The 15366-nt window shown below is 40.9% G+C and overlaps 1 protein-coding gene across 1 annotated transcript in view; it reads right to left on the bottom strand.

Annotated features, from left to right (window-relative positions):
- Window positions 1–5975: 5975 nt before the first annotated feature.
- Window positions 5976–15366, bottom strand: part of SLC30A8 (solute carrier family 30 member 8) — a 42069-nt gene continuing 32678 nt past the window's right edge. The window contains exons 5-8 of the mRNA XM_053559312.1: window positions 13279–13429; window positions 11316–11421; window positions 7426–7560; window positions 5976–6121 (exon numbers count right to left, since the gene is read on the bottom strand). Of these exons, the coding sequence (XP_053415287.1) occupies window positions 5976–6121; window positions 7426–7560; window positions 11316–11421; window positions 13279–13429 (538 nt within the window). The remainder of the gene's footprint in view (window positions 6122–7425; window positions 7561–11315; window positions 11422–13278; window positions 13430–15366) is intronic.

Below are 15366 nucleotides of genomic sequence, written 5' to 3'. Positions count from 1 at the left end.
TTCAAAAGAGAAAGAAACAGGAAACAACAGAAGAAAGTCCCCTCTTCCCCGCTCTGGGCTTCTGACCTCCCACAAGGGCCTCCCAACAAGGAGCAGCCAGCAAAGAAATGGAGTTAACACTGTCCCTGGCCCAGGGTCACCCAGCCAGAGATAACTGAATGGGTTTGGAGCTGAGCAATAATAGCTTAAAACTGGTGCAACCAGGCAATCGTGCTTTTACCATCATCTTGTCACTCTGCCCTCTCCTTGATGCGATTTTGCACCTCTTTGATTAAATCCTAATACCTTCTCCTTCAACTCAGAGCCCAAAAGTTGGAGGTATCTGTGAGCTATGATGTCACAGCACTCTACTGAGGGTGACAAAGTAAGACTCTGTCTCAAAAAAAAAGAAATCTATATATTGAAGTGTCTCTACTATTGAAAAATGTATACTCAGGCAAAAAGATTCCATAGTTGAGGATAAGTGGTAAATGCTGAGGATTTTAAAAGCCACCAAGATGAATAAGAAGGAAGGGGAGCCGCAGGGGGAGGAGGAGGAGAAAAAAAAGGAGAAGGAGAGGAAAAAGAGGAAGAAAAATAATTTTATGTCCTCATCAGCTACATTTGATCACACACGATGCCTCCTTTAGAACTTTCTTTTTAGTCAACATCAAAGATTATTTAATATAAGATCCTGAAAAATCCTCTTCATGGCTTTATGTTTATAAAGGATTGGAAATTGAATGAAAAGGAAATCTGCTTCTTGTTTATGAATTCAGAGCTTACTGAGCTGGGGAAATCTGAACTAACCTTTCCCCATCCAAATTGATACAAGGTGCTGAACTCTATGAAAAGGTGGAGACCAGAAAAACAGATTTCATCTTTCTGTGCCATTAATTATTCATAGAAAGTATTGCTCTGAAGAAATGTCAACACAGGGTATTCATACTTTTTTGATCATGGACTTTCGTCCTGTCAGAGGCAATTTTGGACTGGAGAATAGGAAAGCACCAGAAATTCTTGTTCCTCATTCCCATGGATGTGCCAAATAAAATCCCCTCCCCCTTTCCGAAAACACGGGGGAGGGTGGAAAAGAAGCAGCACATTGGTTTATTAAATGTCTGCTGATTCCTATCTGAAGAATGCATTTTAACTTCAAATAAGACCCCAAATTCACATCTGATCCTAATTCTCTTGTATGGGTTAACTCACCATGGTTTACAATATCTTCAGTACAGCTGGAATTCTTTCTTCTGCTGTAATACCCCTCAAACACTCTACACTCTACAGATCTGGGGAAATAGCATGTGATGATACCATTGACTGTGTACAACAACTGCAAGGTTTTAATGGCTATCAGTAGGACCATTATGTTTTCAACAAACAGGTATCCCTTTGAAGAAAGGAAATATAGGGCAATTATACTGATACATTGTCTCCAGAGCTTGACTGACACTCCTGAAAAGGGTGCAATTCAGCTTCACATCTCTCATCACTTCCCGCCCTTTATGGTGAAAGAAGGACAAGTTTGTTTTTTACAATTGCCAAGAGCTACCCCTGCCTCTGACCACCATCTTCCTCCCCCTTTGGGGTTTCGTGCCTACAGCCAGAATAATTTCAAAAGTGCCCCCAATTTTAACACATCATCTTCTGTTTCTCTTAGATGAATCTGCTCCGCACACGGGTTCTTTTCTCCAATAAAAGATGTAGAGTGGAAGAGTATGTTCTCATTACAGTCCTCCCTGGTGTCACTAAGAGCATTTCCTGCCATGATCTGGGGGATACAGAGATGATGACTTAACCCGACTCCCTTTTTTTCATGACTTCATTTTAAACAACATACATTTCCCATTTTAAAATAGAATTTAAACAGGTGCCCAGTAACAGAATGACAAACCTTAAGTGTGAAATCAGAAAGTTAAGAAACTGAACTGCAGATGGTCACCTTTTTTTAAATTTTTTAACATCCGCCTGTGCTGGACCGTTGAGTGGGCTCATCACTGTCAAGCCAAAAAGGACTCATAAAACCCGGGGTGTGGGCATTTAAAGACAACATTTGCTCGGTGCCTTTAACGATTTCTGTAATTAGTCATTTAAACAGATTGCTCTGTGATCCAAAAAAGGGAATACAGAGAGATGGGTTTAGAAAATAATTTCCTGAAGGCGCATTAGAGCTAATTGTGGAAAACAAGGCTTGTCTGTCTGCAGGGTTCTCTGGATCACATTTCACTGGGTGAGGATGGAACTGGACAGCGGCATTCTCCAGGAACCTATAAAGTGTATATGCCCAGAGCCTGGTTTTCTTTTTGACACCAGGGTGCTAAAGACCTTTATGGGTTCCACATAGTTTAACAGATATTAAGAGACCTAAATTTGCCATCGGCAATTTAGAAACCAGACAAAGGAAGTGCACCTGGTTAGAGCAAGTCGGGGCTACCTGGGAGAGAAAGAGAAAAGCCCAGGAAGTGACCTTTCATAGGAGTGGAGTAAGTCTCCGAGACCTACCACTTTGTCTTCTTTGAACTGCACAGTTGTACTTTGTGTTAATAAATGTACTTTGAATAACTCATTCAGCTTTTACTTTGAAGATAAAAGCAGAAGTTTTCCGAGACTGTCAGAAAGGATTTGACTATTTTAATTAATCTGTAACTCTCACACGGTAATGTTCTCCCAGTAAGTGCCTTTATCTCAGCAAGTTCCCAGTGCTCCATGTTAGAGAAAGGCCTAGTGAATTCGCACCAATAATTGTGCCACTCTCTTGTGGGAGCTGTGTTGATGGCTCAAATTTTCTGAAGACTTAGGATGATTGAAAACTCATTGTGCCCACATGCACATGTACTCCCTTTTATATATAATGATAAATAATGGTTGACCTGTACATGTGCTAACTACATGCTAGACACAACTCCACCCCCTTTAAGTGTCTTAATTTATTAAAGTCTCATACACTTGGGTAGGGAGGTTTTTACTGTTCAGGAAATAGAGGAGGATCAGAGAATTAAAGTAACTAGCTTGAGGTCACAGAGCTAATCAAGGGAAGAGCTAAGCGTCAAGCTCAGGCAATCTGACTTCAGAACTGATGCTTTATAGGCAAACATTCTTTCCTCCGTGTCCTTCACCATTCCCATTTCCCATCTGCAGCCAAACATATGGAACACATAAATTTCTTTTATGGGCCCTAACATCACCCCAGAGCCCTAGATAAATCTTTGCTGGGTGCTGGGTAACAGAGAAGCATATGAAGGCAGGAGGGTGGTGGTAAAGTTGACCTGATTTCAGTACCCAGAAGAAAAAAGTGGGTTGCTTTGAAAGACATGAAAGATCATTAATGTTTTGATAGCTGGAGTGAACACAACGCCACAAGGTAAAAAGTTGTACTACTCCATTTCACTCACTTCAATGGCCTGGAGTTCTGACCACACCAGGCAAGGGGCGAGGAGAAAGTGGGAACTTCAAAACTGATGCATAGAGCATAAAACCCCATGGTGGCCTCCGCTTTTTCATCTTAATATCTTCACTGTAGATTGTCTTGTCACTTTAGCACAAAAACATCTCCCATTCAGAGTTTTCAATCTAATGAACTAAAACAGTAGAATGTCAGGGAATAGCAGAAATAGCCCAGGGCCATGGGACAATTCCTTTGGTTGGCACACAAATGTCCCTCTAAGATGACATGACATTCAGTGCACTTCTGACATAAAATCAAATCTCAGCCTGATTTTAAAAAGGAAGCAGAAACAAACAATTACGCTAAAATGTGTGTGTTTGTCAGGTCATCTGGGCCCTGTCCTGCACAAAATATGGAAAAGCCAAACTATTCAGCGGCCCTGGAGACAGGAGAAAGGATTTGGCCTGAGTCCTCACTTGCATTCTGAGAGCCTGATGTAGCAGGAGATATTAAGAGCCCAAGCAGCTCTGATCCTGGCGGCCTAAATGTGCTCACTGAGGTGGGGGGCGAGTCTATCTGTCTTTGCTGAGCAGGGAAAGCTGTCAGCAGAATGCTAAGTGGCTGTTTCGGTGGTGCTGATTAACTTGCAGAGATGGTACAGATGCGACCTCCTCAGTCAAAGTCAATATTTTCTTGGTTCTCAAACTTCAGAAAAATACAGATGTAAATGAAAAATAATGACGAGGCCCACATAAAGCCCCAGACTCATTGCCTTACCAATCATTAATGCCTGCTAGGTTTCCAGCACACTGTCAGAGGCTAATGATGACATAAAAATCATCTAAGACATAACTCCTGTTCTCTACAATATTAATAATCATAACGTTGCAAAATTTATGTAGTTTTTTTTTTTTTTTTTTTTTTGAGACAGAACTCTGTTTTCCTGGGTAGGACAGCAAATGGCAACTTCAAACTCCTGGGCTTACGTGATCCTCCTGGCGCAGCCTCCTGAATAGCTGGAACTACAGGGACCCACCATGATGCTCAGATAGTTTTTCTATTTTTAGTAGAGATGGAGTTTCTTGGCCAGGCTGGTCTCAAACTCCTGAGCTCAAGAAATCCACCTGCCTCAGCCTCCCAGAATGCTAGGTTGACAGGCATGAACCATCATGCCTGGCTGAAATTTATATGGTTTTAAAAATCACAGAGTGGAGAGAGTTCTGTGCTATATGTAGTTTGCTTTTGAAATGAAAAAGCAACAACCAGACAGCACACCTTGCACATGGTCTCCATTTTGTCTAGTGTCCCTCTTTTCCTCAACTGCCGGGAGACCTTCAACATCCAGCATGGCTGTTGCCTCGGTGACATGAAGTTGTGCTGGCCATGCCCACTGAGCTATACTCGGGGCCTTCCCTCTGTACTCTCCCCTCCCCAGCATTGCAATTAGAGATACCATTATTGTTGTGCGTATGTGTCTGACCCCCCCTGCTCAGTGACTGACTGGGGCCAAGGTTCTTTCGAATCATCTCTGGGTAGCTTTAAAAAATGTAGAAGTCCAGGTTCCAAACCAGACCCACTGACCCATGATTTCCAGCATGTCAGTTTGCACATCTTTATTTTTGTTGACTCTCTGCAGGGGGTGTTGAGTTACATGTACAACCAGGACGTAGGGCACTCACTGCCTCTGGTTCCTCTTTCGAGTCCTAATGCTCAGCATATGCCTATAGCACAAAGCGGGGCTCAGATCTTGCTGGTGGAATGAATAAACTAAGTTTCTTCTGCTTTGTTCCTCTTTCAGGTAAATATCTAAATTATATGTGGCACCTACTTACTGGGGTGAACTTGGATGTTTCTCCAGGCTCTTCTAGGAGATCTCTGAATTTCTGTAACCACATTCTTGGAGGGTCCCAGTAATTGAACATGCTGCCATCTGCAAATCATTCCTTTGGACAGTGATGATATGAAGTTTTGTAATAAACAGAGTAGAATGTAAAAAATAAGAGGGATTTATTACTAAAAATGTGACAGGGAAATAAAGTTGGAAAAGTTGGAAAAGCCTCTTGGTGTATTCACACTTATGTCCAAATTCAGAGCAGAGAAAAATTATACAACATTCTGGGAGAATCAAGTTCTTGTGGGGTACCAGCCTCCAGATTCTCTTTTATCCTTGTCTTGGTTCTTTGTATTTTTGTTTCTCCTGTTTAGGGGAATTTTGTGATCATTTCTTCCTGCCACTGATTCCTGATAAGGCTTTCCTGAGTTCAACTTTACCCACTTGTTCTCAGGATGTGTTATTAGAAGACAGATGAACTTATTACCTGTAGTTATAAACAGCTGTTATTTCAGCCACACTCATGAATAATCTATAAACACATTCCTATAACTGAACACCTACTGATGTGTATATAATCCAATTGATTGACGGAGGGACCGCAATGCGTCTTTGCTCATGGTAGATGAAGCTAAATGAAGGATAAGGGGTGCATTGCACTGTGGGGTGAATTTCTCACATTTCACCCTTTGGTTCTTCATTTCTTATGATCCAGAAACTGCACAGCAGCAAGTTTGATAGTGACATCACCCTCAGGAAGCTAACAGTGTGACCGAGCTAGTCACGGGGGTCTTCACAGAAAAGGCAGTCAGGGTCCTGGTCAGCTGGGGACTCCATCTGAATGGTGAGGGAGTGTACGGTAAAGCTTTTGCTGAGGGCTCTAGCAATCTCTCTTCGAACAATGCTGCTGTCCCGGCTGGCTGCTGTTGATAAAGAACCACAGTGGAATTAGCTCTGACTGCACACACAAGGAAGACGGCTGCTCTTCTGCTTTGTCTTTGACCGGGTGGGGTGGGGCATGGGCCTAACACATGGAAGAAGCTATTTTGGCTCTGAGAGTCGGCTGCCTTCCCAGGGACAAGGCAGGGGAAATTGTCTTGCAGAAAAGTACCTCGTCACTATTCTGTCCATAGCCATCTCTGGAGTCTGGCACTCTTAGGAGTGAAGTATGGAAGGGGAGAAGCGCCCTGGAAAAATCCAAGACAGAACTGTGATTTCTTACACAGTCCCAGTGGGTCTTTGAGTTGCAGGCCTTGTATGTAATCCAAATTTACACTGAGGCTACTGACAGGAACCAGAGAGCCTTTAGAGCTCCCCACAGACCTTTCTTAGAGCAGCAAGCCTCCCTGCCATCTTTTCTCCTGTCTCCTATAGTATCAGGAGACTGTAAAAGTCCCCTCCATAGTAACCTGATTATTTACTAGAATCTTTCATTTGCAGTGAAATATTGGTGTGGTGAATGCTGTAAATTCCCTGAAACCAGACCTGAGTCCCTTAGAGATGGCAAGGGCATCTGAGGAAGCACAATCCTCAAATGACTGTCACTAGTGTTCCTATCCCTTGCCCCAGGTGACCTCTTGAGTCACTTTTTGGCAGCCAAACCTATTATCTTTAGCTTGAATTCCCTCCTGAGGCAGGAAAAGACCTCCCACTGCCCATTCTCCCAGCTCTAGGACATCTCATGGACAAAATTGCCTTTTAGTTGGAAAAAGTAGTTTTTACTAAAAACTCAGTATCAGGAGGGCCCACCATAATTCCTATTAGCACATCTCTTAGCTTGTCTGCACTTTAAGGGAGGTGTCAGTCACAGGGGGCTGTGACTCACTTTCATCTTTCTATCTTAGTGTTAGACAAAGCATCTTACACACAAAAGACACTTAATGAAGATTAATTGTTGAATTGATTCCTATTATTTGACTGATAGAGCACCAAGCCAAACAGTTGAAGTCAAAATTTTTAGAGTCCAAGGCCTTGAAAGAATTTTAGCCCTTTGTTCTGTCTATTCACTTCCCCCTGCAGTCAGCCCTACAGATAACATCAGTATGGTGGTTGCTATGACAACATCAATAAGCAGATTGGTTTTGAAGGCCCTTGGTGGTACAAAACACTTCACAGTTGTTTTGACCAGCAATTAACAATAAAGGCAGCTCTACTCAAAGGAGGGAAATTACTGCCTTTACAAGGCAAGAACTGAATTTCACCCAGGGTATTCAGAGAACTCACTGACCTGCAGCAACATGAGCCGAGAGAATGACTTGGTTCATTGTTAGAGACCAGATGTGCAGGCTGTGCACTGACACCACCCCATCGACAGCCAGGATGAGCTCTTTCACACCATCATAATTCAAGCCCTTCGGCACACCTGACAAAAAGGAAGAGTGGGAGGTGGTTGTTATTCCACTAACCACAGTTTACTGAGATGGCTAAATGGCTTCAAAGTCCTTTCTAAGATATCAATATGCCCTTCCCTTTTCTGGTTTCTTATTTCAGATGTGTACAGATCAGATTCATCTGACTATTTTGAAGGGTTTACCATCAATCAAAAAAGTTCACAGACAGAATATTTGTAGAATTTAGTCTGCAGTGGCCAAAAATAGTAACTAGTATCCTTATTTTTTAGGGTGTATTATTAGAGTAATTGTACGTTTCCTAATTGTACATGTACTCTGGAAAGCAAAATGAAATAATGTGAGATTTGTTATCAACTAATTCTAAATTACCATTCTGACTACAACTATTGTGAATTTACCGAAATGGTGGAATTTCTCTAGGACTCAACACATTTGTAGTAAAACAAGGGTGAAAAGACAACATATAGATCACAGATGTTTTCTTTGTGGAGGAAATCAGAAAATATGCATCCACTGTAAACTGGAATGCTATACAAATGTCTGTTAGCCTGCAGGTCGTTTAGTGAGTGAGCCATGTTAGCAGAGGATCTTAACGTTACCAGCTGATTATACGGTTTGTAAGGTTTTTTATTATTGTTTTAGCTACACTAGTCAGCATTGAATGTCTGGGTCACAGAATATAATAGTTTGACTATCTCTCGTTTCTAAAGGAATAGTGTGGGGTACACAGGAAGGTGGGGTGTCCGGCAGTGAATCTGCTATTCTATTGGGCTGAAGGGCCTGGTTGTCTTTGGTCTAGTGAAGAAAAGGCTAAGACAATTATGATCATTCTTCAAATGTTGCAAGATTTGTCATATGGAAGATGAGAGAATATGAGCACGTCAGAACATATACTCTGGCTAGCTTCAGGAGAAAAACAGAGCCAATGGGTGGCTGGTTGGAATAGTAAAAGAGACATCAGCTCAATATTTAAAAAAAAAAAAATATATATATATATATATATATATAGAATCAATCCAACAAGCACAACAATGGTAAAGCCCTTTGTTGAAATAGAAAAATTCTTGCCAAGTAATGATGATTCCAAGAGGATGCTGTATAGAGTTTTCTAAGTACAATCCTTTTTAAGCCTCTACTTCAATTACAAACATATTTAATGTGACCATCTGGGGTGCTTATTGAAAATAAGTATGTCACAACTCCAGTCCAGACCTTCTAAAGCAGTGGTTCTCAACGTTCTTCATGCTACAACCCTTTAATACAGTCCAAAGGGGTCGCGACCCACAGGTCCAGAACAGCTGTCCTAAAGAAAGTTTCTAGGGAGGAAGCTCTAACATCTACAGGCTTTCAGAGCGTTTACGTGGGATGCATATTGATAGCACCAGAGGAGATTTCAGAAATCATGATGAATAAGTTACACCCCAAAGCAGGTGATTCAGAATCCTTGTGGATGGGACACAGCGTCAGTGCCCGTGTGGGGTGCGGCACGCAGTCCAGACTGAGAACTGCTGAACTCTGAGCCCCTGAGCTACTCTCTCACTGTGCTTCTCAAGCCTGGCTATGTGGTAAAAAAAACAAAGCAAAAAAAAAAAAAAAAAACATCAAAACCAGTCCCATTCTCAGAAAATTAAATCAGAATCACTGAGTATAAGTTTTTTCTTTTTGCAGTTTTGGCCAGGGCTGAGTTTGAACCCGCCACCTCCGGCACATGGGGCCAGCACCCTACTCCTTTGAGCCACAGGCGCCACCTGGGTATAAGTATTTTTTAAACCTTCCCAGATGACTACAATGAGCAACTAGAGCTGCAAACCTCCTACTTAAAGAAATAGGGAATGTGTAACCTTCCTTTTTCAGGGTTTGAAAACCTTGCTGACCGGGGACTTCCTCCTTGGGCAAATCAGAAATCTCCACAATTTCAGCTGTGCTTATTTCCACTGCATATTGTTTTGGGGAAGCAACAAAAAACTGGTCAATGCGTTTTTCAAATTACCAGCAGTAAAAGGCTCAGGCAACAAGAATAGATCAAAAGGAGTTCGTGCCTCAGGTCAATTTTAGAATGTGCTTGAAGTCCTGGATAAAACTGTTCTATTGTAATAACAAGAAGAAAACTTTATTGAGGACTTACTATGTATAAGGTTTGTGCTAAGCACTTTATTTATAACGATTATCTCATTTGATAGGCCTAAGAACTTTAGGAGCTATATATCATCAATGTTATTTCCTATTTAATTAGAAGACAAAAGATTATAGTCAGAAAGGGTAAGAAACTGTTAAGGCCACACAGATAAGTGGCAGAAACAGATGTCAGATTCTGATATCTGTGCTCTGGTTGTAAAATGTTATGCAAATACTAGAGTCCAGGTATTTCAATCAAAAAGTTGATTCCCATGTCAAGCACTATTGAAGAGTTTTTCGGGTAATGAAGATAGATTTGTTCTGAATAAGATTCTCTTTTCTGGTCTTCTGAGGCCGTCAGCACTGATGGCTAGTCAGGGCTATGGCTACCACCTGTGGCCAAGAATTGGGACTTTCCTGGTGTGAGGATAAATAGGCAACATAGGGAGCCAGCTGAGAATTTACATTTCCGGGGCACCTACTGTGTTCCAGACCTTACACCGTTTAGCTCATCTAATCCTCAAAACACGGTCAGGTGGATGCTGTATTTTCATTTCTGAGTTGAAAAAACTGGAGTGCAGAGGAAGTTAAAGACCTTGCCTGAAGTCCGCAGCTAGAAACTTTCACAACTAGAATTGGAACTGAGGTGCCTCTGATACAAAGACCTAATTTTTTTCAGCTCCATGGGGAGTCTCTGTGAGCTAGCTTTACCAGCAAAAACATGGCCCAGAAAGGGCAGAAAACAATTCTTCTACCTCTTTATGCCAAATGAAAAGAAAATCACCAAAATACAGAAAGTGGGGGGCGGGGTGGGGCAGTCACTAAGCCCTAGGCATAAGCAAGAGTTTCTTGGCAGTGAGAGTTATTTCTGCCACCTGTAACTGGAAGACCCAAAGAGCCAGACAGGGATTCCACAAGCTCCAGTGAATAGTCAAGGCTGTTCTCTGGCTATCGAAATGAAGTTATGAAGCCTAAAATCCTACTCTGGGCTAAGAGAGGACCTCAGCAAAGCCTCTATGACCACCAGCTCCTACTCCCCAGCCCTGTTAAAATCCCCAAGAAAGGGCCCACATGCCCCTTTGCAGCACTTAGCTCCATTCCCTTCCTGTGTAATCATTTGCATAATCTCCTTCTCCCCTTACTAGAGTTTTAGCCCCATGAGGGCCATTCTTTTCACTGCTTTGCTAACCTCTATAACTCCAGCTTTGAGCACATATCCAGTACAGAGTTGGGGCTCAGTAAACATTTGCTGGACAAGTAAATAGGGGCTCACCCTGGTGTTCTTGTTCTATGAGGCACAATTTATCTACATTGCTTCCTGAGGATAAATTTATGCAGTCTGTGTTAGTTCTTATCCAGGTATATTTAGGGAATAATTTATAGTTTTGCAATATCTTTCTCAGAGTTTGGGTACTCACTGTTTTTATACTGTGAGATATCATATAACTGTAGCTACAGCAAAATGTAGGAGGCAGTGCCTTTGGGAATAAAAACCAAATGTTCGTTTTCACAAATTCCTTATCAGTTTAAATTTTTCCTAAATTTTTCCTAAATGCAGATCAACACCGAGCATGTCTTGCAGCTATTCCCTTTTGTGATCATAGAGAAGAGAAGATGTTGACCTTGGGAATAATAATAAAATCACTCCTACCTTCCATAAGCAAGATGGAAAAGTCCTTTAAGATCGTGATGGTGCTGGCCAAAACCAGGATGGAAAAGATAAATGTGCAGATTGGGTCGGCTATTTTGTAGTCTGGCTGGAAAATACAGAGAGTTTTGTTAACTGGATTCATGCCTCCCATCCAGACAGTTCGATTTTAATAAAATAAGTAAACCTCTCTGTTCCCTTTCCTCCTTGTAACCCATTCACTGTCCTAACATGACATCCAACTCAGAAGCAAGACTTTCTGTCTGAAGACTCAATCCTTTTTGTTTGCTTGACAGTACCAGTGACAAAGAAGGGAGACCATGGTTCATGCCCTCCCTGTAATTTAAGATCAAAAAGAAAAATCCTCTCAAGTGTGCTCTCAATAAGCCTGATTTAGCTTTCCTCAAATCAATCAAGGTACAGACTATATGATAAAAATGTGCACAAATGTGCCCACAATGTCCAGTGACTTTTTTGGCCTGAGTTAAGATAAGGAGAAGAAAGTTATGGTCTTCACTGACTGGTTAGTTTATTTCTTTGCCTCTCAAGTGTGGCACCTGCTTGAGGCTGCATCTTTCATTCAGTCTTAAGGCAGTAAGTCAAAGCAGCTTCATTGCTCTCTGTCCCACTGGAGACCTTGGCTTCAGGGTGAACCACCTGCTTTTCTGTCCTTGATGAAGTTCTATGCCACAGAAAGTTCTGTACCCCACTGGCTCTAAGAAATTTCAGTATCAACCTAAGCTTTACAAGGGGCTTCTCAAACTCCATGAATCCTTACAATGTTGAACTAATTTGCCTTAAACATGAAGCTTTCAATGATCATTTTGCTCCACTGAATTCAGATATGTCCTTATAATTATCACTCACATTTTTCACTTTTTAGGAAAAACAGTACAGAGTTCCTGCAAACTGGACAATCATTACATAAACAGAGGTAAATTGTTTTCTCTTTCTTTCATAGCCCATGCCCAACCCACCTTTTCTAGTTGTGGGTATTATGAGGCAGAGATTCATAGTGTGTATTTATTTGTTTAGGGTCAGAAGTCCACCCCAAGTTCATCCTCATTTTTTCTTTTCTTTTTTTTTTTGAGGATTTACACTTTAATTCTCAGTCATGTTTTCATATAAGCATCATTTGGAAATTATTTTTAACATGGTGATGCCAGTGATTTGACCCCAGACATTCTGATTTTGAAGTTTTGGGATGGACTTTGTTATTGGCACTTTTTAACCCCTTCTCCTCCACCCTGGGATAATATAACATACAGTAGTAGGGAATGTTGAGGACCACTTCAGAATCATTCCCATTTTTTCATTAGTGCCCTGGCTTTTGGGGGAGAAATTGAGCCTTTCCCAATTGTCAGCACTAATGGTGCAACAATAAATCAGGTACTCTAATCTCCTCGTAGCCAAGTAGCAAGTACAAGATACAAGCTGGATCAACTGGACTCCCCTTCCCACAAATATAAATGTTCAGCAATGACAAGAAGAGGAAAAAAATTGGTCGAGACACATTTATTTCAGCATAGTATCTGGAACAGAAGACGGCTAGTTTCTGAAATCTAGGTGTAAGTAGTTGCTCTTATTTCTACATTGATTTCTGTCCAGAAATACAGCCAATCAATATTGGTTAGTGAATATATTTTTTGTTAAGTGATGTAGAGATTTTGTCGGTTGCTTATAACTCAAGAACTCCAAGGTGTTCACAGTTTTGTTGCTATTTATCTTAACCATGACAGAAGAAATTGCTTTCTTGAAAGACTGACAGCCCAACAATTAAAAAGACGTAGCACTTAGGAATTTGGGAAAGTCTAAGGTTCCAGGCCTTGGGTGTTTGTACATTTGTTTATTTTAATCTTGTTAAGTATTAACAGGTTGTGTAGGCAAAAATAGTCTGTTTATTCACTTTTAATATGGAAGGGTCAACTTCTGTACAATGACAGTGGAGGAACTCAAACATACTCACTTTAAAGTAGATAATAAGTGCGCTGATCAGCACACTGAAGCTCTGAAATAGATCTCCAAGGGCATGTATAAAAGCTGCTCTGACACTGGCATTTGCTTGCCCTTCCTTGTGACTGTGACCAAGGCATCGTTGGTGTAAAACCATAGTTATTCTGAAAGAGAGAATGATGTTCTTAGTATATACGAAGTTAACCCTGAAAAACACATACAGCACAAGGGAGAAGCTGGAGGTAGCATGCATTATCCAAAATGGCAGGTACTGGAAATAGTGTTTGAACACAAGTATCTTGTAGGTTTTTAATTTTTTTTTTTTTTTTTTTCAGTTTTTGGCTGGGGCTGGGTTTGAACCCACCACCTCTGGCATATGGGGCCAGCGCCCTACTCCTTTGAGCCACAGGCACCGCCTGCACAAAGACAAATTATGCAGATTTAATTTGTTTACTCATTCATTCATCAAATGCTACTATGATTCACATTAGAACTGGAAAGTATCATTTCTTAGATGAAAGTCAAGCATTTGACAATAAAGCGAAATTCACTGGGAGTCTACAGAATCTCTCTGAGCAAGGCTGAAAGTGGAGCCTCAATAAGAGCTTAATTAAATGTAATTGGGTTTGAATGTAAAATGCAGCAGAAGGAGATAAAATAAGAAGCAGTTAATTTCATCAAGATGGGATTTTATCTTTTTCCTATTTAATTTAGTCCATTGCCATTAAAATTTGACATTTGAACAATTTCTTAATGTATAATAATGAGAGGGCTATGTTTATATATATTTATCCAAAGGTTGAAATATATAATGTATTATAAATGTTCTTGTGTCTGTATATATACATACAGAACATATTGAAAAGTTTGGCATCGCTCAACCCAGTCAAAGTGAAAAATAATTGGTACTAGAAATTATATACCTGGCTACATTTATCTATAATTTTAAGAAGTATTAGACGAAAGGAAAAGTGAGAACCTTTTCACTCACCATCAACAATGAGTGTTTTGCCTGGAAACCCTTTCTGAACATTTTGGAACACAGGTTGAAGAAAACCCAAACATTTTGTTCAATACCAAGTATCCCAGTCTATTTACAGATAAAGTAGCTGTTACATCTCAGGCTATCACTACAAAATGGAATAACTGCTACCCTCCAAAAGTTTATCATTGCAGAATGTAGAGCTTTCGGATTGTCAATGTTTGGGTGGAAATTCACCCTCAACTAAGAGTTACCACTTAAGGTTCTTTAAATCAATGGTCCCCAACATTTTAGACCCCGTGGACCAGGTTCATAGAGGACAATTTTTCCACAAACTGGATGGGTGTGGGAGGAACTGATAGGAGGTGGAACTTGGGTGATGCTGGAAGAGACAGGGAGCAGCTATGAATACAGATGAGGCTTCCCCCATGTAGCTGCTGTGTGTGGCCCAGATCCTGACAGGCCACAGACTGGGATTTGTCCACAGCCCAAGGGTTAAGGACCTCAGCTTCAAACAACCTGCTATGGCTGACAGTACATAGACCCTCTTCTAGATCTGCCATCACATTCCCTTCAGAGGGTTATTCATTCCATTAACCATATTCAGAGGGTTATTCATTCTCTTACTCATTTAAAAAAAAAAGAGAGAAAGAGAAAAATTACTTTAGGGACTCTATGTCAGTACTGTTGAAAGCTTGGGCCATAAGGATGAGTAAAAACAGACATGGTCATACCCCGTTTAACTTTAAATATGATGGAGAAGACAGAGATTCGACACACACACACACACACACACACACATAAATGGAAAATTCTAATTACAGGCAGTTCTCAAGGTATGAACATGCACCTTACATACAACTCACACTTATGAACAGAGACTATTGTGGTAAGTCCCCATGCTACAAACATCTGACTGGTGTACAACTCACACTTATGAATAGAGGCTATTACAAGTAACAGGTAAATGTACCTGTTCCAACTTATGAACAAATTCAACTTAAGAACAAACCTATAGAACTTATCTCATTTATAACCTGAGGTCTGTCTGCACAAGTCCACCAAGGACTGATACTACACATAGTACAATAGGAGAGTCTAATTTAGTTAGAGAGACAT

Source organism: Nycticebus coucang, chromosome 13 (assembly GCF_027406575.1).
Source record: "Nycticebus coucang isolate mNycCou1 chromosome 13, mNycCou1.pri, whole genome shotgun sequence".
Classification (NCBI taxonomy): Eukaryota; Metazoa; Chordata; class Mammalia; order Primates; family Lorisidae; genus Nycticebus; species Nycticebus coucang.
The sequence above is the reverse complement of the archived record's forward strand: the minus strand, read 5'-3'. Positions and strand labels throughout refer to the sequence as shown.